The sequence below is a fragment of the Cololabis saira genome, chromosome 2, assembly GCF_033807715.1.
Source record: "Cololabis saira isolate AMF1-May2022 chromosome 2, fColSai1.1, whole genome shotgun sequence".
Taxonomy (NCBI): domain Eukaryota; kingdom Metazoa; phylum Chordata; class Actinopteri; order Beloniformes; family Belonidae; genus Cololabis; species Cololabis saira.
The window spans coordinates 5,455,488-5,477,333 of NC_084588.1; the positions used below are offsets into that span (position 1 = coordinate 5,455,488).

At 39.6% G+C, this 21,846-nt stretch overlaps 1 protein-coding gene across 1 annotated transcript; it reads right to left on the bottom strand.

Annotated features, from left to right (window-relative positions):
* Nucleotides 1-1,613: 1,613 nt before the first annotated feature.
* Nucleotides 1,614-6,449, bottom strand: LOC133418967 (coiled-coil domain-containing protein 178-like). Its single transcript, XM_061707934.1, has 6 exons — nucleotides 6,357-6,449; nucleotides 4,328-4,454; nucleotides 4,179-4,282; nucleotides 3,647-3,829; nucleotides 2,401-2,621; nucleotides 1,614-1,646 (listed from the first exon to the last, which is right to left on the bottom strand). The coding sequence occupies exons 1-6, from the start codon at nucleotides 6,412-6,414 to the stop codon at nucleotides 1,614-1,616; spliced, it is 726 nt and encodes a 241-aa protein (XP_061563918.1). The 5' UTR covers nucleotides 6,415-6,449.
* Between the last annotated feature and the right edge of the window lie 15,397 nt (nucleotides 6,450-21,846).

Sequence of the window (21,846 nt, forward strand, 5' to 3'; positions counted from 1 at the left end):
GTAAGAAATAGTCTAACAATACTCTTGATGTTACTGTTTACCAATGATTACAATTTTTGTTTCCAAAATTAATTGAATTGATTGAATTCATTGAATTAACCTCCTAAGATCTGGCATACATATATGGGGACGTCACGCGTTTTGTTGTCTATGTCATATTTAATTTCTTAACGGGGCCCTTTGGTTAATTGAAAAAATAAAATGACTACTTCAAATCAAAGAAGGATGGATGGATGGATGGATGGATGGATGGATGGATGGATGGATGGATGGATGGATGGATGGATGGATGGATGGATGGATGGATGGATGGATGGATGGATGGATGGATGGATGGATGGATGGATTTCAGTTGCATAACTTAAGTGGTGAACCCATTTGTTTTTATGTTTTCTAAAAAAAATACTCACCAGTGCTTTCCGAGCTGATTCTTCTTAGCTCGTAGTTCACGCTCCATTAACTTCTTCTCCTTTCTGACATCAAGTTTCTTCTCTTCTAACTCCTTCTGAGCTAGCAGCGCATCCTTTTGTGCTTTTGATAAAACTTCACTGGCCTACAAAACATGTAACGTGATGGATTAAGTGTTTTCTTCTACTTCTTCAAACCTATACTGTATGTATAAAGGAGTCTTCCATACAAAACACAATTATACTCTAAATATTCAATAATCTGTCATAGCTACATTGCAATACCTCTAACAGACTCTGAAAGCATGATGAACATTTACACACTAAATGCAACTTGTCAAAAATAATTATAATGAAATATGTTAGTTAAGTTTGATTGACATACCCATAGACGGCGGTAATTTTATTTTATTTTTTTATTTACTTAGTTGTTGTTGTTTTTTTTTTATTTATGTTATTTGTTAATTTATTTCATGGAAAAAGGGGAAGATTAGATAAGATTCTTCTTCTTTCATTCACAATTTATGAACATTTGTATTTGTATTGAATTGTTTGTTTTATTTTTTGAATGAAATAAAGAATAAAATGAAAAATTAATGCTTTATATGGGTTTCTCTGAATGTTGAGCTGATGTGGCTTACCCAAAAATCCCCAATTTTGTCTCATCTGACCAAAGCAACTTCTCCTAAAAGCTTTGTGGCTTGTCAATAAGCATTTTAAGGCTTTTTAATGGTCCTTTAATTTATCTCAAACAGCATAAGGTGGTGAGACACTAATGTCCCTTGACCTTTGGGTTCACCTTGAATCTGCTTGGAAGACTTTCTGGCCGCTTTGTTCAACAGTTGTATGAACTGTCGCTTGACTTACAAGGTCAAAGTGAAGGTCAAATTTACTTATTCAAAACATTTAAAAACAACCAAATTGGTTAAAGGTCAAAATTAAATAACATACAACATACAAAACAGACCGAGAAAACATAATATACTGTAATACTGTAAAATAATAACATAATATTTTCTTTTTTTAATCACCAAATGTCAATGTTCAGCTTGAATTGTCAGCCAATGAGTAGAAATTAGTCTCGGTGAAAGATTTGAATGAAGTAACATTTTTAACAGCACTAATTTGTTGTGGTAAACTTGTCCAAAGAATGGGACCAGGGACTGAAAAAGCACAGTCACCTCTACATTTAAGTCTGGATCTGGATCAAGGACCATGTAACTTGAGGATCTCAGTGCTCTGACAGGAGTATGAACATGTAAAAGCTCACAGAAATCCATGGAAAACCTTAACAACAATCAGTAAAATCTCAAAATCTATACTCTAGCGAACAGGAAGCCAGTGATGTCAATATTGGCATGATGTTCTCACTTAAGACCTGAGCAGCAGCATTTTGCCCCAAGTGAAGAAAGAGATGTCTGATCTAAATCCACAACAAATAATTATAATAATCCAATCATGCAGTGATAAAAGCATGCATCACTCTTTCAAATCATTATAAGATAAGTATGGCTTCACTTTTGGTAACAGTCTCAACTGGAAGAGTTGCTTTTTACAACAAAATGAATGTGTCATCAAATCTAAATGTGCTGCCATCAGTTTTCTTCTTTTTCCATGTCCAGGGAGATAAGCTGCAATCCTGTGGACCCTTAACTTCTGAATTAAATTTGCAACTGTATTCAGAAGGACATAATGATGCTCTTTGGAGATGTTCTTCCAGCCGTTTCCATTGATTTACCAGCCTTTACCACTTATCAGTTACGTTCTGGTGTACTATCAAAAGCACATACATTTTGTGTGGTTTCATTTTAGAATATTACCAAATCTGATCAACTGTATTTTGTTACTTTATAAACAGACTATGTTCACAACACACTCAACAGCTATGAAATGTTAGCAAGATCATTTCAAGAAAATTGCCTTAACGGTTTGTCACATGTTACCATGTTACAAATCAAACCTTGGTGGTACAATTAATTAGACAAGAACTTACCTCGGTTTGTGCCATATTAATTTGATTTAGCTGATCTTTCTGGATTTCCAGGTTTTTTCTTGCAATGCATACTTCTTTTAGGGCAAATCCCATGTCTTCCTTTAAGTGCTGATTGAACACCTCAGCGGATGACAATTTCTCTTGGACCTGCTCAAATTTCTGTTTTTCCAGTTTAAGCTGCAACTTCAATTCCTCGATTTCTTTACTGGAAGCCTCATGCTCTAAAAAAGAAGACAATGGTCAAAAATGAAGAAGTTTATTTATTAGGTTTCCGAATATCATCAAACTACACTGATACAAATATTGTGCTTGATCTACTTAAAAAAAATAAGTCAACTTTTTGCATGAGATTTTTATGTAGATCAAGAAAGACTAGTCTTTGTATAAATTACTTAATTTTTTGTATGTAAATAATACATTTAGCAAGTGCAGTCAACTCAATTGTGTTAAGTTGACTTTATTTATCAAAATTAAATTGACTTTATTTACCAAAATTAAGTTGACTTAATTTATCAAAATTAAATTTACTTTATTTATCAAAATTAAGTTGACTTTACTTGCAAATGGATTTTGTACATACTAAAAATTAAGTAGTTTATTTTCTTGATCTACATAAAAATCTCATGCAGGGTGTTTGTTATGTTAAGTTTTGTGTCCTTATTTATTTTACTTTTTTTTGTTTTTGTTTTTGTTTTGTGTGTGTGTGTGGTAAAATATAAAACGAGGTATTCTGTCGAATACTTGAAAAAATGTTTATTGTGTAATATGCATTACATCGACTACCCAATAAAGAAACATGAAAAAAAACAAAAAAAATCTCATGCGAAAAAGTCGCCTTAATTTTTTTAAAGTAGATCAAGCAAGATATTTTTTACTGTGGTTGTTCTACTTAAACAAATAAAGCATGTTTCATTTAAACGTTCAATCTGCCCAATAGATTAAAATTGTTAAAGGAAAGGTAAATACAACAAGATCATTGCTTGTTGTTTGTGTGTAAATGAAAAGATTGCCTGGGATTCACATAAATACTGCTGGTTAAGGAAAAAATGCACAATGTCTTGTTTTTTGAACAAATTCAGATTAAGTTCAAAACTAGATGTATTCACGTAAAGCAACAAACTTCATTTTTAATTGTTAATATCACAGATTTAAATATGTTATATTTACATGCGCTTAGGTTTATTTTTTCCAGTGTACTTTAAAGACATGAAGATCTGTGATGATGTGAAGCCTTGAAGTAACTGACCTTTCTGGATAGCTTTTTGCTTCAACAGTGAAAGATTCTCAAGCTCGCTTTCCAGCAATATTTTTCCTTTCTTCTCTTTGTCGAGAGCGTGCATTACATGCTGCCGATCGGCCTCCAAACACTCAACCAAATGCACAGTTTCGGTTAAGACATCATTTACCTTTTTCTGTAATGGACAATGATCTAGAGGAGGAAGATTAGCACAACTGGCACTTTGTATTGTACGATAACTTTCAGGTCAATTAAAATAAAACATAAGTGTTAGATTTGTGAAGTCATTTGAATAAAATTAAATCAAGTGCAAAGTGTAGGTAAACATATGCTTTATATATTATTAGCATAAGTAAAGATTTTGTGACATGTAAAAAGGTGTTGAGATATAAGATATGAGCCAGTGAGAGGTAAATTCAGTGAAATCTAGACACTGATGCTCTTGATCTTTGGTATTACTTATGAAGGATTAAAGAAAACATGAGAAAATACAGTACATTAGAACACCATAGAAATTGAAACTGAAACAAAGTTTGTTGACCTTTGGCAGGAATTCCTATGCCTTCAATGTACAGATCTGCTGGTGGCTGATATTCTCCAGACTGATGCAAGGTGGACAAAAACATTCTTTTTTTATGTAATTGCCTTTTAGACATACAGTAAAAGGATATTTGTGATAATAGCCGTCACAAATGTGATCTCATATGACATTTGCTTACCTGCTGGCATATTTGTAACTTCTTTATCTCATTGATATGGTACATAAACTTGTTGACACATGGTGAGGGACCACCAGAGCAGACAGCTTGAAGCGCTCCTACATCTTGACAGAGAGAAAAAGGTACAAAAAAGCAAAAGCCACAGTAGTAATGAATAACACATACAGGACTGTCACAGAACATTAGAATATTGTGATTTTCTGTAATGCAATTACAGAAACAAAAATGTCATACATTCTGGATTCATTACAAATCAACTGAAACATTGCAAGCCTTTTATTATTTTAATATTGCTGATCATGGCTTACAGCTTAAGAAAACTCAAAAATCCTATCTCAAAAAATTTGAATATTCTTCTTTAAACTGTAAACCATAATCAGCAATATTAAAATAATAAAAGGCTTGCAATATTTCAGTTGATTTGTAATGAATCCAGAATGTTTGACATTTCTGTTTTTTTTAAAATTGCATTACAGAAAATAAAGAACTATCCTGTGAAGGACAGAGTCATATTGATAAGTTCAGAAAAGTGTTTTTTATTGTTGTGTTTTGATGTATTTGATGTAAGCCCAGTGGATATTTAAAGCTTACAGAAGGCTGCATTTAACTGCTGCTATGTCATTCCTGCAGTATTTCTGCAGGTGTTTTGGTCAGTGCTGTATTGTTTTTGTGTGGTGTGGGTTCAATAACAACACCGTTACTTGGAGATGCAGGCAGGTTTATGTAGCAATTGTCCTCCAAAGCAGTTACAGGCAGGACGAACTGCTTTGGAGGACAACTGCTACATAAACCTGCCTGCATCTTCAAGTAACGGTGTTGTTATTGAACCCACACCCCACAAAAACAATACAGCACTGGGGATAAGTAAAATGGATCACTGCAAAAACAGTATTCACAATATTCTTAACAAGAATATTTGTCTTATTTCTAGTTAAAATGTCTCATTTTAGTAAAATAAGACTCATCACTGGAAAAAACAACAATTTTCACCTGTTTCAAGTAGATTTTCACTTGAAATAAGTAGAAAAATCTGCCAGTGGAACAAGATTTTTTTGCTTGGAATAAGAAGATAAATCTTGTCCCACTGGCAGATTTTCCTACTTATTTCAAGTGAAAATTTACATGAAACAGTTGAAAATTGTCAAATAAGTTATTTTTCTGGTGTTATTTTTCTGGTGATGACTAAATGTTGAAATAGCAGTAAAACCACATTCATTGATGAAATGACATAAGGGATGGAAAGGGGGGATGGCAGTTTTACAGGGGGGATGATTTGGACCGTTTTTATTTCAGGGGGGATGCCATCCCCCCTCATCCCCCCTCAACTCCAGTACTGCCTAAAAGTCCTCCACCGAATGTAAAACTATGTATTTTCACAAGAAGTACAAGTAAACTGTTCTTCTAGACTCTTACTGTCTTAATATGGAGAAAGCTCAAAATGAGAACTAGAAATAAGACAAATATTCTTGTTAAGAATATTGTGAATACTGTTTTTGCAGTGATCCATTTTACTTATCCTGTGAAGGACAGAGTCATATTGATAAGTTCAGAAAACTGTTTTTTATTGTAGTGTTTTGATGTATTTGATGTAAGTCCAGTGGATATTTAAAGCTTACAGAAGGCTGCATTTAACTGCTGCTATGTCATTCCTGCAGTATTTCTGCAGGTGTTTTGGTCACTGCTATTATTTGTAATATATTATATTATTTGTAATCAGCACAAATTATCTGTCCCCATATCATAAAATCCACCATCCTCCCTAATTTTCTTTGACAACTCCAGTACCGATTCCAGGATCAAAGTTAAAAACACACTCAAGTTTGTTTTTTTTTGAAACTCTTCCTCTCATTTTGAGCTTTCTCCACCAGATATTAAGACAGTAAGAGTCTAGAAGAACATTTTACTTGTACTTCTTGTGAAAATACATAGTTTTACATTCGGTGGAGGACTTTTAGGGTACGTTTACTCTTTACTATTAGCAGAATACTGTATCAGCTCACCTGGGTGACTCCCTTGTCCAGTCTTGGATGAGGCTGTGTGGGGTTTAATGTTTGCCATCCCTCCACCTCTTCCAGGTGGGACCTTTTATGCTTTTACTATGGGAAAAACCAAAGTCATTTAAGTTACATCTTCTTCACTAAACTACATCGTGAAATAAAGTTAGTAAACGTCAGTTAAACTTACAACGGACTCCTTCCCCCGTGTCGATCTCTCAGATGAAAATAAGTACAGGTTTAATTAGCAGGTCTCATGACAAATGCATGAGCTGAGGGGGTCGTTGTCATGGCAGAAAGTGAAAGAGAAAATTGGTAGGCTATCAACTTACCTCTATCGATACACTTTTAGTTGCCAGTTATCTGCCTGGTATGTTTAACTATGTGACTCGCTTTTGGTGGTAAAAGAAATCTTCTTGGGCGGTTGCTAGGCAACAAGGGGCGGGGCTGCGCTTGGAGAGGGTCAGTTGCGTTCAAGAGCATCGTTGCTCAATTTGATTTGAGCACTTCAAATAAAGCTAGGCAAATAAATAAATAAATCTTTAATTTCTAGAATCTTTCACGTGGATGATATTTTAGATAAAAAAAAAAAATTTCATCGGTGTATATTGAATGGACAGTTCCACAGAGTATGGACTATGAGAGCAAAAACACTACTGCAACCCATTTGACTGGGAAGTCCTAATTTCTCACAGTGGAATAATACGTGAATCATATTATTTTTTAGTATCCTGTAGCCTACCTGTAGCCTACCATCTAAAGGAAGAAAAAGACAGAGATATAGGTCTAATCACATGTAAATGGATAAGGTTTGTACGTTGTGGGCAGTGTTCGTGAACGTGTTCATTGAACTCGTTCATTTCTGTGAGAACGTTGAACTGAACGCAACATATTTACAAATAAAGAGCTTGAACGTGAACTTGTTCATTCTGCAGATCATGAACTGGAATTTGAGTTTTAGCTTCACTGTTTAGGTCCAATTATTACGGAATAATCCTTCTTGTTTCACCAGCGGGCGGCGCGCACATTTAAAATACTCGACGAGCCCAGTGCAGTCTTTACGAATGAAGGCTGATTTATGGGTCCGCGTTACACCAACGCGGAGCCTACGGCGTATAGTACGCGGCGTGCGTACCGTATGGTGCGCGTCGCCGCGTAGCCTACGCGGAACCATAAATCAGCCTTGACAGGTGAAGAGAGACGTTGCAGTCGCAGCGTCAGCGCCGTCACGTGATGATCCTTATCATTATCTGTGGGAATTTTACACATCGTCTCCCAAAGAGTCCGACGGTAGAAATCTAACCTTCCTGTGCAAATGATGTCAACCTGCGCTGAGAAAACCAGTCTGAACGTCTTTTTTTAATTTTTTTTATGAAACTTTATTTCAATTCCAGAAACGTACAATAACATTAAAATAAATGGCAGACATCATTCAATAATATAAAACACAAACATACATAGGCATCATCATAGTCCAAAAAATATAAAATTATTCTCTTCACAAAAAAAGCTCAATAAAGTGCAAGTAGTTCGTGACCTTAACAATTACACTAAATAATAAAAGGAAGGCAATACATTCAGATATCCATAAACATTTATTTTATGAAGTTGACAGTGGTATTACATTTTTTGTTATTAACCAATTGTATTGTCTCAAAATACATTTTCAAGTCAACTTTGAAGGGAACTAAGGATGGACAGGATTTGGAGAATGTTGCCTTCTGAATGTGAAACTTAGCAATAAGAACCATTAAGTTGACCAGTTGTTGAATTTTGTAATTTTGGTTTTCGTAATAAAGTAAGATATCTTTAGCTTCTAATTTAATTACATTATTAGTTTGTATGTCAAAAAATTCTTCAAATTTTTTCCAGAAACTTAAAGTATGTTCACATTCATAAAACAAATGTATGATGGTCTCTTCGTCATGTTTACAAAATACACATCTGCTATCAATGTCTACACATTTGGATATAAGTTGGTTGGTGGGGTAAATATGATGTAAAATGTTATATTGGACTTCTTTTACTTTGTTTGAGATTGCAAATGTATAGGGAAGGAGCCACGCTGTTTTCCATTGAATGTCCGAAAAATGGGAGTTCCAAACAAATTTCCCTCTTGGGGTTATTTTCCTTTTACTATAGAAGTAGTTTCTTATGTGTTTATTAATGCACTTATTATTTCTAATATCTATACCGTCAACAAGAAGGGAGATATCCTTCTCTTGTACTTCTGGCCTCTCAAAGTGACACTTCATCAATTGAAGAATTCCATTAGGAATAGCGTTTATTACCAATTGATATTCTTTATTTGTGATAGGAAAGGTTTTAGATTTAAGGAATTCCTCATAATTTAGAATTTTACCTTCATCATTTTGTAGGTCTGCGAGAATAATTATATTCCTGTCAATCCAGTTTTGTAAATATAATGATTTATTTTTCCTAGTTATGTATTTATTGTTCCAAATTATGCTTTTGTGAGGGGAGAAGTTATGGACAAAGCTTAATTTTGCTGCTGTGAGAGACTGTTGATGAAATTTTGATAATTTTTGCGATAATTTGGATGGATCGTAATTACATTGTAGTAGAAATTGTATTCCTCCCATTTTCCTAAAGACATTCTGCGGTATAAAATACCAAAAGGACTCTGGAGCTTTCAAAAATTATTTTAACGATTTCAGTTTAAAAGTGTAATTCACATCTATAAAGTCTAGGATCTCCAAGCCACCAAAACCTCTAGGACCAGCTAAGATCTCTTTTTTTAAACGATGGCATTTATTTTTCCAAATAAAGTTAATTAAAGCACTATTTATTTATTTGCATGTAGATTGTTGGATAAAAAGAGAAAGAATAGGGTAAACAAATCTCGAGATACCGTCTGCTTTACTTAAAAGGACTCTGTCTATCAAGGAGAGATCTCTTTGAAGCCACATATTAAGTATATTTTTTGTCTTTTGTATTTTGGGTTTAAAGTTTTTTTCTTGGCGTTCTTTAAGATTCTTACAAATTTGGATTCCGAGGTATCTAATACATTTTTTAACAGGTATATCGCACATGACAGTGACAGTTCTATAAATCAGTAAATTGTACAATATATAAAAATTAACTTTATTTTGCTGGCTTCAATATATCGCCATTTGCATGCACATTTGTTTTCCTTGTTTGTTTCTCTGTCTACGAAAAAGACTGGATGACTGAGAGTCACTGTTGTTATTGTTTTTTGTTGATTTATGTTTTTTATTTAGAATATTTAAAATATCTTCTTCACACTCCAATAATAATGCTAAATATTCTTGAGAAATAAAGGTGTATTGCTTTTGAAAGGGTGTACTTGTATTAGTATGGCATTTCATTACTAGATTAGTAGAGAATTGGTCTCAAAATAACAACGACAGTAACATAATTTATCAGAACAATTTCTGGGACAATATATCATTTAGCAAATTCTGTTATTGTGACAGGCCTACCTAGTTATAGTTCATTCTGTCATTTATTTGCACTGAGTCAGTGAACCTTTTAATAGTAGCCTTCATATTTGTTCTTTAGATTTCAGTTGCTCTTATGAGACTGATAGATGGAGAGCTCAGACCTGTCAGAGGAACATCTCTACTGCTTGTTGTGAAACCAGAGCTAGATGCAGAGCAGTTGCACAAAGCTGCTGTACAAAAAATGAAAGACTTCAACCAAAATTTGCAAAGCAGAGCCTACTTTCTTCTCTACCCTGATGGTGCAAAGATGATAAATATACCAGGAACAGAAAAGCCCTTCACTGTGAAATGCTATAAGGAGGCATTGGGAAAGGCATACCAGCGCATTACAGTGTACATTTGTCCAGTTGAAGATTTTCTTACCCATTGTAAGTGATTGTGAAATAAATGGCCATACAAGACTAGCTTTCTTGCATTAATCTAGTATTTCTACATTTTAGTGTTATTATGTCTGATGTTTTATTTCACAGCTCAGGAACCAAACTCAGAGAAGTCTGATTCAGACTCAGAGGTGGTCATTACAAGCAGAAGCTTTGTAGAATTCAATTCAGCTGACACAGTGGTGAGTGTAACATTTGCCATGTTCTAAATTTGTAGGTTCTTTGCAGAGCTGAACAAAATATTAATTGCAATACAAACTCCTATTTTTAAATAGCTGAGGATACAATATATTTTTGAGATGTGTGCCAAACTACCACTTTGACATAAATATTGTCATGCTGCCTAGATGTCTGGTCTATCTTGATAATCATAATGTTAGCAATTATAATCACAATAACACTTTTAAAAATCAATCAGTTTAATTGTCTGTCAAATGTAAGTGCTACAGTTTTAAATCCACGTTTGTTTTACTTTCAGCTATGGGAACCAACTTTGAATAGCACCAGTGCTGATGACAGAGAATCATGTATTGATTCAGAAGTGGTAATTTCTTTCTTATAATATTTTGTGATGTGAATATAGTTTTGCTTGAAAATATTCTCACTTTTAATTTGTCCTAAAGCACATTTACTGTAAGTGATGTGTGACACACTGACCTAGAGATTAATGTAATCTTCTTTTACTTTAGAATAGAGCATTTCCTTCCAAATGGGACATGCAATAGCATAATTTATGATTGCAACACACCTGTCTAATCCCTGTTATGGTTTGTGAGACAGGTCTTACTTTCTGACTCAGAAGGGGGCCCAGAAACATCAAAATGTGCAATGGAAACTGCATGCTATAGGTATTATTCTTCCCCACATTTTAAGTGTAGTAATTGATATGGAAATGCCAACAATGTACATGTGTTTATTTCACAGCAAATACACCCAACTATATGCACCTACTGTAGTAGAGGATCTGGATGACATGTACAGTAATGAGGGCAGATGCGGTTTGAAAAGGATGCAGAGTAAGAGAATGGTTATCCTTATTAAAACTGACGTTTTTCTGATTAAACAGGTCTGTTGTCGTGCAGAATTAAGTGTATTAAGTAAGATGGTTATGATATAACTCATTGTAGGGTGGAAGAGGAATCTGTGTCATATACCATTGCAAACCTGGCACTCCAGATTGACCGCCATGCCGTGAGCAGATTTAACATTTGCCGGTCTGACATCTGGGATGGGGCTTTCAGAGGATTCAAGAGGGGAACATTCTCTGAGGAAAAGGACCTCCTGGTAAGGTTTTCTGATGATGGAGGCAGATTTGAGGAAGGTCTTGACACAGGTGGACCAAAAAGAGAATTCCTCTCTCTTCTGATGAAAAAGCTAAACCAACGACCCATATTTGACGGACCTGCGGAGAGCCGCTACCTTGTCTACAATGCAACAGGTACTGTTATGGTGAATGTTGAAACTACACACAACCATGTATCATTGTTTAGTGTAGGAGCCAATTTAACATTTCATAACTCTGCATTTCTTCATGCAGCAATCAGAGAAGATGAATACAGTTTGGTTGGGAAGATGATTGCTGTGTCGATTGTACATGGTGGGCCTGGCCCAAACTTTCTGTCAAGGGATCCGGTTAGCCACATTGCAGGGAAGTCCAGTTTCACCTCATCCATAAGAGACATTACAGATGAAGAAATAGGGAAAGTGCTATAGCAGGTATCAGGATCATAGAGAGCTGTTTCATTTTGGCATAGGTAACTGGTTGATAAAAGGAGCAGTTGTGTCCACTAAAGACCTTCTGTCATTGTAGCTTTCTGGTATAACTTATTCATGATTACTTTTTACATTTGAAATGACTAAAGGGTTTCTCATGTTTTTTAGATTGAGAATGCATCCTCATTGGAGCACTTGCGAGACCTGATTGCACAGAACAGCAGCATGTTGCAGACTGCAGGATGCTTCAAACATGTTAAATCAGTGGAGGAAAAACACTTGATTGTAAAGGAGTACCTCAGGTGGTATATAATCGACAGGAACCACAGAGCAATTGAAAGGTAGTTTATTTTATTCTTGTTCTATTACTGCAACAAAACATTGTGTCATTGTCTCATTTACTTATAACTCAAACAGCAACCTGTTGTTGTATTTTAGATTCAAGGATGGCCTTTCCAAGTTGAAGTTTCTAACTGCACTGCAGCAGCATCCTACGGTGCTGGCCCCCATTCTCTGCCATTTGGATGACAAATTATCTGCTGCAGACATTGAAAACCTGTTTCAGCCACAACTTAGTCTACAAGGAAGCAACAGGAGGATCCAGGAGGACAAAGCAAGAAGTTTCTGGGCTGACTATCTTCTTGATTGTGAAGGTTAGTCAGTGTCCTTTTAATTGTCCAGCTGTCAACACAAATATTAATCCCAGTTTCATTGTGGAAACAAGTTTCCGTTGATCCCTTTCAATGCTTTGACAGAAAACAACAGCTCAGTAACACTGGAGGAGGTCTTCATGTTCGCGACAGGTGTGCCACACATACTTCCTGCTGGCATGGATCCTCAGCCAGGCCTTCAGTTTCTCACCAGTTCAGACTTCCCTATGGCAAACACATGTGCCAACACTCTAAAGCTCCCACTTCTGGACAACTATACCATCTTCGAGGCCAACATGAACTTCGGGATAAAGAATTCCCCAGGCTTCGGGTGCTTTTAAATAGCACTTTCTCCTTCGAACCAAACCTGTAAAAGGTAGACACAAAGTAGGTTAGACATGGACGGTCTAGTCTGGTCAGTAGACTGTCAAACTGTGTATGTGTTGTACTTCATGTTAGGAAAAAAATATTTTGATTTATAGTTATGTTTATAGCATTGGCCAGAATTTTGGACCTGTTTTGCTAATGTCCTTGTTTTTGTCATGTGGTCTTTGTGACGAAGCTTGGTTTAGAGGTAAGGTGGAAGTCTCATTTATGATTTTGTAGCAATAATGCCGAATTCTTTAATTTGTTGTATTTTTTTGAGTATACATTTTATGTACATTTAAGTGGCACTGAAGACAGCTCGTTTCGCTGAAAATGTAAAAAATAAAATTCTTTGACTGCAGGCTCTTCTGTTAAATCTCTGAAAGCTTTGGTGTGTGTACTTTAAAGGATTACCGGACAAATAGTATATATTAAATATCAGCCATGTTCTTCAATCAATCAATCAATCAATCTTTATTTATAAAGCCCTTTACAACACACAGGGTGACCAAAGTGCTTTCCATTAAAATCCACATTAAAACAAAACAATTTAAAAACAACATAATAAAACCATTAAAATTAAATTAAGAATATTTCACATCAATACTATGTATTAAAAGCCAGTCTAAATAACCAGGTTTTCAGTCTGGATTTAAAAACCCCAAAGTCAGTGATGGTGCGCATTTCTGGGGGCAGCTTATTCCAGAGCCTGGGTCCAGCTACCGAGAAGGCCCGATCACCCCAGAGTTTAGTCCTGGTCCTAGGGACTTCCAGCAGGAGCTGAGTTGAGGACCGTAGGCCTCTAGTGGAGTTCTGAACACGCACTTGTTCACATAAATAAAGAGGGGCAAGCCCATTGAGGGCTTTAAAAACAAAGATTAAAATTTTAAAATCAATTCTAAAAGAAACAGGAAGCCAGTGAAGAGCAAATAAAACCGGAGTGATGTGTTCGCGACGTCGAGTACTAGTTAAAAAGCGTGCAGCAGCATTCTGAACAAGCTGAAGACGGTTAAGAGAAGACTTGGAGACACCAACATACAACGCATTGCAGTAGTCAATTCTAGAGCTTATAAAAGCATGAATGGTTTTTTCCAAGTCTGCGCGATTTAAGAATGGCTTCACTTTTGTTAAAACCCGTAACTGATAAAAACTGGTCCTGACCACGCTGTCAATTTGCTTGTCAAATTTTAAGCTGCTATCAAAAATAACTCCAAGATTCCTCACAGATGTTTTTACTTTAAAAGATAGATCACCAGAGTGTGGTGAATCACCAAATAAAATACATTCTGTTTTACCTTCATTTAGGTGCAGAAAATTTCGCCCCAACCACATTTTAATTTCTGCAATGCAGTCATAAAGGGTTTGAAGAGCACCACTTTTGTTTGGGAGCACAGGAAGATAAATTTGCAGGTCATCTGCATAGCAGTGAAAAGATAGGTTGTGCCTGGCTATGATAGAGCCCAAAGGCAACATGTAAAGAGAAAACAATAAAGGGCCCAGTATGGAGCCTTGGGGCACACCACAGAACAAAGGAGCAGCAGAGGAGGACAGGTCGCCGATCATTACAGAAAAACTTCTGTTTGTCAGGTACGATTTAAACCATTTCAGTGCTGTGCCACGAATACCAGCACACTGATTAAGGCGAGACAAGAGGATTGAATGATCCACTGTATCAAATGCCGCTGTCAGGTCTAACAAAACTAAAACTACAGGACATTTGGCATCAACAGAAAGGGCAATGTCATTATGCACTTTCAACAGTGCGGACTCAGTGCTATGCCTTGTCCTGAACCCAGACTGAAATTTTTCAAGCACACAGTTATTTTCTAAAAACGATTGCAGTTGATTAAAAACAATTCTCTCGATGACCTTTGAAATAAAAGACAGATTAGAAACAGGTCTAAAATTGGACAGAACACTGGCGTCAAGATGTGCTTTTTTAAGAAGAGGTCTCACTATGGCATGTTTAAAAGAATCAGGGACGCATCCTGAGCTGAGACAAGTGTTCATTAAAACCAAGAGGGAAGGCCCAACAGTAGAAAGCACCTCTTTTAGCAATTTAGTTGGAAGAATGTCCAGAGGACAACTTGTAGTTTTCATATGTACCACAATATCAGTGAGGGACGAAAGAGAAATAGGATCAAAATGGTCAAACACGACAGAGTGTGAGGCAGTAACAGGCTGGTCCGAGCCTGTACTGCAGCTGCTCAGTGCTCTGACAGACTTCACTTTGTCAGTAAAAAAGTGTAAAAAGTCCTCACAGGTGGATACAGTAGCATCACTCAAAGGAGAGGTGTGGGGGTTCACAACAGAGTTCATGGTACTAAACAACACACGAGGACAATGTCCACTAGTAGAAATAATATTGGATAAATACTTGGACTTTGCCTCTTTCACAGCCCTCTGATACTGAGTGAGACTGTCCCTCAGTATTTCAAGCGATACATGTAATTTATCCTTCTTCCAGCGTCGCTCTGCCTGTCTGCAGCGCTGTCTGAGGGTCCGGGTAGAGCCATTCAACCAGGGGTCAGCCTTAGGTTTAGAGGACCTGCGCCTAAAAGGAGCAATAGTGTCCAGGATCCCAGTGCATGTAGAATAAAAAGATGACAGAAAGCTGTCAGGGCATTCAGGAGGAACACTCTTATTAAGGGTAGAGAATTCAGAGTCCACAAAAGCAACAGAAAACTCCCCAGCTGTTGAAGAAGTAATAATCCGACGGCGAGAACCTGGAGCCGGAGGCTTACTGACAGGTGGAGGAGCAGGGACACTGAAAATTATGGGCAAGTGATCTGAGATGGGAGTCTCAGAAATTTCCACCATTGTGACAGGCAGCCCATGAGAAATGATTAAATCCAAAGTGTGCCCGGCTTCATGAGTTGGCCCATCCACAAACTGAGTCAAGTCAAATGATGCCAGAAGGCATTTAAAGTCGTTCGCCATTTTATCAGGACAGCACAAGTGGATATTGAAGTCCCCACAGATCAGGAGTTGATCATATTTAGGAACCACCTCAGCTAAAAACTCAGAGAATTCCTCCATAAACTCTTTGCTATATTTAGGTGGACGGTAGACAACAGCACATAAGATCGGACAAGCACAATCTATTGTGAACAACTGCACTTCGAAACAAGAATAGTTATTCACACAGAAAGGCTTGCATCTAAAGTCATCCCTGAATACTGAAGCAACTCCGCCTCCACGGCCAGATGATCGCGGTGAGCTGAGGAAGGAGCAGCCAGGGGGGAGGAGCTCAGTGAAGGCGCTGTCATCACCTGGTTTAATCCACGTTTCCGTCAACAACAGAAAATCCAACTCACGTGTTGAGAAGAAGTCATTTAGGATGAACGTTTTATTTGCAACAGACCTCGTGTTAATGAGAGCAAAGCGCATCGGTGTGCGGTCAGTTTGCTCAGATGCTCGAGCAACGGGTCGCAGGTGTTGCTGCACGGAGCCCCGTCTGCAGACGCTGACCCGCCGCGGGCGGCGGGGATGTTGGGAGGCGGTGCCCGGGACAGGTGAACGGAGCCAGCTGATCTCCGAGGAGCGCCGCACGAACAAGCCATCATACTTCCAGGAAAGCCGACGAGGATCATGTGCTGAGGGCCGCGCCAGGTAGGCTCTCAGTCGGACGAGTGCACCGCTTCGTTTCCCCCGCTTTCTGTGGCAACGTTTGCGGGGCAGGTGAACAGGTGGACGCTGCAGGTAGTGGGGCACAGACGCCAAAAACGGAGGGAGCGTCTTTGATTGTCCATTACATCCATGGATGATAGGCTTGATCACTGAATCCTGTATATTTAGTAAGGTCTGGCGATCATACATCAGCAGAGGTGACACATTCTTAACAAAAACTGTTATTAACAGCAATAGGAGTAAAACACAGAGCAGAGGTAGACGGCCAGCCATACACAGCGGCGCCATCTTTCTGCACCTCTTCAAGGTGATGTATGTCTCTACAGCAGATTCCCACTGAAGAAGTGGTGTCAAACCACTTTGTCTTTGTAATTGTTCGTAGCGGGTTTGCTGGTCATTATCTCCCTCAGGAGTTGCTGGTGCTGGCATGAGGCTTTCAAGCTGACTAAACTTTTCTGGAAAAGCCATCAATACAGCCACTTATGGCAATTCCAAAAGGTTTCAATTTGTCATACCCATCAACATGCCAGACTTCATTGGGTCCAGTTGAGTGGTATGTTCTTCGGACAAACTTGTGTCTAGAACGTTTCTCTTTCCCCAGCGGGTCCAGTTCTCCCATCAGGTGCATCACATCACATCTTCTTACTGTAAAAGAGTACTTCTGTTTCAGAGTCTGCCACATTGCTCGGTAACCTAAGAGCTTGCCTGATCCCTGAATTTCTTCTCTTTTCTTTTCTTTTCTGCAGAAATAGCTGCCCGCACAGTAGCAATTGGAGTGTAGTTAGTCCTCCTGGTTAGGTCTGCATCTTGTAGTCTTCTTTTTAAAGTCCCAAGACTCATTGAAATGTTGTGCTTAGTTGTCAGTAAGTCGAGTATTATTTCATAAGTATGGCCTTCTGTGAAATACTTATGGATAAGTTCATCCACCATTGTAGTTTCATGACCTGGGGAAAGGATGTATTATAACACTGTATTAGACACATGAACATGAGTTATATTACTTAAAGTTATTCTATGCAACTTCCTAGAGCTAGCAAGAATTTTGAAAATGGCCCCTTTAAGCCCCCCCCATTCGGTCCGAATGATACGGATTGGTCCAGGTCCAGGAAGGGAAAGAACCAATCAGATGTCTTCATTTTAGACCACGTCCCCCCGCCCTGTCCCATGCGCGCACTCGCTTCCAGCTTCCCCCCTGTGTCCACTTCTCACGGTCCCTCTTGGGCTCACAGTGTCCCAGTGTAACCCCCTCCCTCCCTCCCTTCTGCCACGGACCCCAGTATATAGATATTATGTAGTTATTTCCAGAGCAGCTCGGTCCCGCTGTGTGTGACCGGGGAGCGGGAGCCGTTAGTCTGCTGCTGCTGCTGCTGCAGAGGCTGCTGCTCTCTGCCCAGCAGCAGCAGCAGCAGCCCGGGGGGACACGTGAACAGCCGCAGCCGTGAAAATGCCGCAGCAGCTCCGGCTCGGAAGCTGTATGGGGTCCGTGGGGATGTAGGCGTCTCACGGCTAGAGCGGAGAGCGTCGGTGAACGGCACGGCAGCGCGCTGCGGTGCCGTGCGGGCTGTGTTGCCGCAGCTACGCCGTAGGCTACGCCGTAGGCTACGCCGTAGGCTACGCCGTAGGCTACGGCGTAGCTGCGGCTTTAGAGCCTGCAGCGCACCGCAGCGCTGCCGTGCCGTTCACCGACGCTCTCTGGGATGGAGACGCCGGTGGGCACGTTTGGGTGGGCACAGCCTCCCACTTGCCCCCCCTAAAACCGGCCTCGCTTACAGGTGAATGAGACATGGAGTAGTTTTGCTGTAAATGTGCTGTCCAAAATGTTTAATAATCGTATGCGCGTTCGTGTTTGTGGGGGCGAGGCTTTGGACGGAGCGCTCGTGGGTGGGGGCGGGGGGGGGCGGGGCTTAGAGGAAGCGCCACTTTCAAATCTTGCTAGCTCTAGGAAATTGCATAGAATAACTTTAATAAGCAGTAATAAGTAAGAAATTAAAGTTGCTTATGTAGACTCAGATTCTTTAGAATTCACTCCCTGATGAAGGCCTGCCAGGTGAAAAAAAATTAAGCTATAAACCCTTTTTTTTTGCAAAACTTAAAAATATACTACTAATAGAGCTGGGTATCATCACTGACCTCCCGATACGATACGATTCCGATACACTAGGTCCCAGACGATACGATTTCCGATACGATACGATACGATTCGATATCGATATTCTGGTTACAATAAGGGAATAACATGATCCTTCCACGCGCCACGTCCGGCCAGAGAAACCCCACCCTGCCTGGTGAAAAGAAGCAGCCTGCTCACTCCTCAAGTAAGGAGGAGACTTGAGCTCATTGCAGGGCCTCCCGGGGTTGGTAGATGGAGCAATGCCCAGGACTGACTTAGGTAGGAGCACTGGGTGATTAAAATGGGGGAAATAATCTGTGAAAAGTCCACAAAATGGACAAAACATGACCTGAAGACAGACAAAGTGAAGCAAACGTTTAGTCTAAAACGTTATGTTCTGGCACAGGAGTAAAATGGTTGTTTATCATCGTTTGACTCATGCTCATAGACGTCGGAACTAGGGGTGCGGGGGGTGCGGCCGCACCCCCTCCCATCCGCCCCCCCCCCCATCAGCCTCCCTACCCACAGCATTATGCTTAAAAAATAAAAATAAAGAATCTGAATTTAAACTGAATTTGTCTGACTTACTACATTTATCTCATAATGCACAGATCTAGGCTATGTGACATGCAGCCTGGCATAGGCTACTGTACGGAGCCAGGCTGCATCTGACAGCTCAGTGTGACGTAGGCTAAATAAACAAACAAAGTCTTTTGTTTCGCGGGCATTGTTGTTTTGATATGATCGCGCGCATTGTTGTTAGCTTACATGACAATGTGAGTTCAATTAACCAGCTATGTCTCAGAAAAGAATTTCAGATTTTTTTTTAAAACCGCCTGACCCAGCTAAACGTCCGAGACAGACACCTGGACCCTGTGTCCCAGCAACCGGACAGCAGCAGGCAGCAGAAAGACCCGGCGGTCCTCGTCCTCCCTCCCCAGCGCCACCCGGTGCTAGCCAAAAGGCAATATCATTCAAACCACCACAGGATTACAATTTTCCTGCCAGGAAGTTCAGCGGTGAGAACTCCAGTCGTTCCTGCAAGGCCGCCTGGTTCAGAGAGTGGCGGTGGCTGGAGTACATTGCGGTCAGTGATGGCATTGTGTGTGGTGTGTGCAGGTCAGCTGTCAAAAGCAAGTTGGTCGGGTCAGACACTGACAGTCTGTTTTTGAAAGATAAAGGCTTTTCAAATTGGAGAAAAGCAACGGAGAAGATCAGAGACCACGAGAAGACTCGCATTCATTTAGATGCGATGCAAAGATTGGCTGCATTGAAAACAACGCCAATTAATGCACTACTCTCTGAGGCCGCTGCTAAAGAGCAGAGAACAGCGCGGAAAATGCTGGAGCTCATTTTCAGCTGCGTAAGATTCCTGGGGCGCCAGGGACTTCCTCTGAGAAGGGCTGCAAATCGGGATGGGGTGTTATGGCAGCTAATGGTGGAAAGGGTACGCACTGATCCTGACCTGGAGAACTGGATGAAAAGAAGAGACAATTGGATGTCTGGCAGCATCCAAAATGAAATTCTGGAGCTGTTTGCGCATGACATTCAGAGAAAAATCGGAGCTAAAGCATCCCAAAGTCCTTTTTTTGGCTTAACTGCTGATGGGACCACCGACCTCAGTGGCAAAGAACAGTTTTCATGCAATATACACTTTGCTGATCACAATCTGGACATTCAGAATTTCTTTCTAGGCTTTTACAACCCCCCAGACACAACAGCAGAGATGCTGTTTTTGTGCATAAAAGATGTCCTTGTTCGGCTCAATTTACCAATGGAGAAGCTGAAAGGCTACTGTTTTGATGGAGCCAGCAACATGTCTGGGAGGTTCACGGGAGTGCAGGCAAGATTAAAGGAAACATGTCCTGACTCCGTGTTTGTTCACTGCGCAAATCACTCTCTGGATTTAGTGTTACAAGAAGTGGCAAAAGAAGTGCGCCTTGTTGCTGATACACTAAACTTCGTTCGAGAAGTCACTGTTGTTATTAATGATTCAGCAAAGAGAAAAACATTATACCAGTCTCTTTTTGGATGTGGAGAAGTGATAAACCTGCTTGCCCTGTGTCCAACTCGGTGGTGCGTCAGAGTTGTGGCACTGTCACGGTTGCTGGCCTGCTATGGAGAGATGCTGCAGACATTCAGGACCCTGGAGAGTGACAGGACTGTCAAGGGGGAGACGCGTGCCAAAGTGGCAGGATTGCTCAAAAAGGGCACCACTACGCGCACAGTCTTTGGTTTGTTTACCTGCGTTACCATGTTTACTCCGTGTGAATCCGTGGCTCGGTCACTGCAAGGCATCAAGGTCACAGCCCTTGGATCAGTGGAAGCTGCGAAACTTCTTTGCCAGCGACTCAACTCACTGCGACAGGAAGACACCTTCGCTGACCTTGTGGACAAGACCAAGCAGTACGCAGAGCGCTACAACTTAAAGCCTCCTCATCCAGCGCGCACGAGCAAGACCCCAGCGCGTTTTCGCCATACAGCGGAGGAGGAGGAACGGGAGTTGGGGAACATAGAGGGTAAATAAATAAATAATAATAATGCCAACAGTATTTTTAAATAACACATAGCTTAACTCATCAGCCTGTAATTGTATATGTTGAAATAATGCAACAAATACGCACACATATAGACAGACAGATATTATGTATCTATTCATAGATTATGACATAAAAAACGATACAATAGTTCAATAATACTGTACATCCACGTACGCCTATTTGAGAAATGAGCCTGTAATTAATAATACACAAACAACGGTTTGTGTATTTTTCATTTTCATAACAAACCAAATTCATGAATTTGAACTTAAAGCGACACTACGTAACTTTTCCACCTTAATATCATATTTCCAGAGTCATTGTGATGGTACATCAACTTCCAACAGGTTTAATGAACCTCTGTCATGGTCTGAGGGGTCTGTATCGCCTTCACTGGCACTATGTAACTTTGAGGAGCATGGTAGGAACCCTGCCACACTAAAAAACTACAAATCGTTACGACTTTGACTGCTTTACGGCATACGTCACTTCCCCCTCCTTCCCGATTCGCAGTCGAGACAAAAATGGGCGGGGCTTGGAGCTCAGAGCTCCGCAGAACCTGTTGCTGCGTTATGGCTGCAGCAGCTCCACACAACAGACGTGGGGAAAAGATCCTAATGGT

Coding starts and splice junctions, on each gene's coding strand:
- LOC133418967 (XM_061707934.1), bottom strand. CDS start 6,414: ATGGCAAACATTAAACCCCACACAGCCTCATCCAAGACTGGACAAGGG. Junction 4,455..6,356: donor TGGACAAGGGAGTCACCCAG/GTGAGCTGATAC, acceptor GTCAAGATGTAG/GAGCGCTTCAAGCTGTCTGC. Junction 4,283..4,327: donor TGTCATATGAGATCACATTT/GTGACGGCTATT, acceptor TATGTCTAAAAG/GCAATTACATAAAAAAAGAA.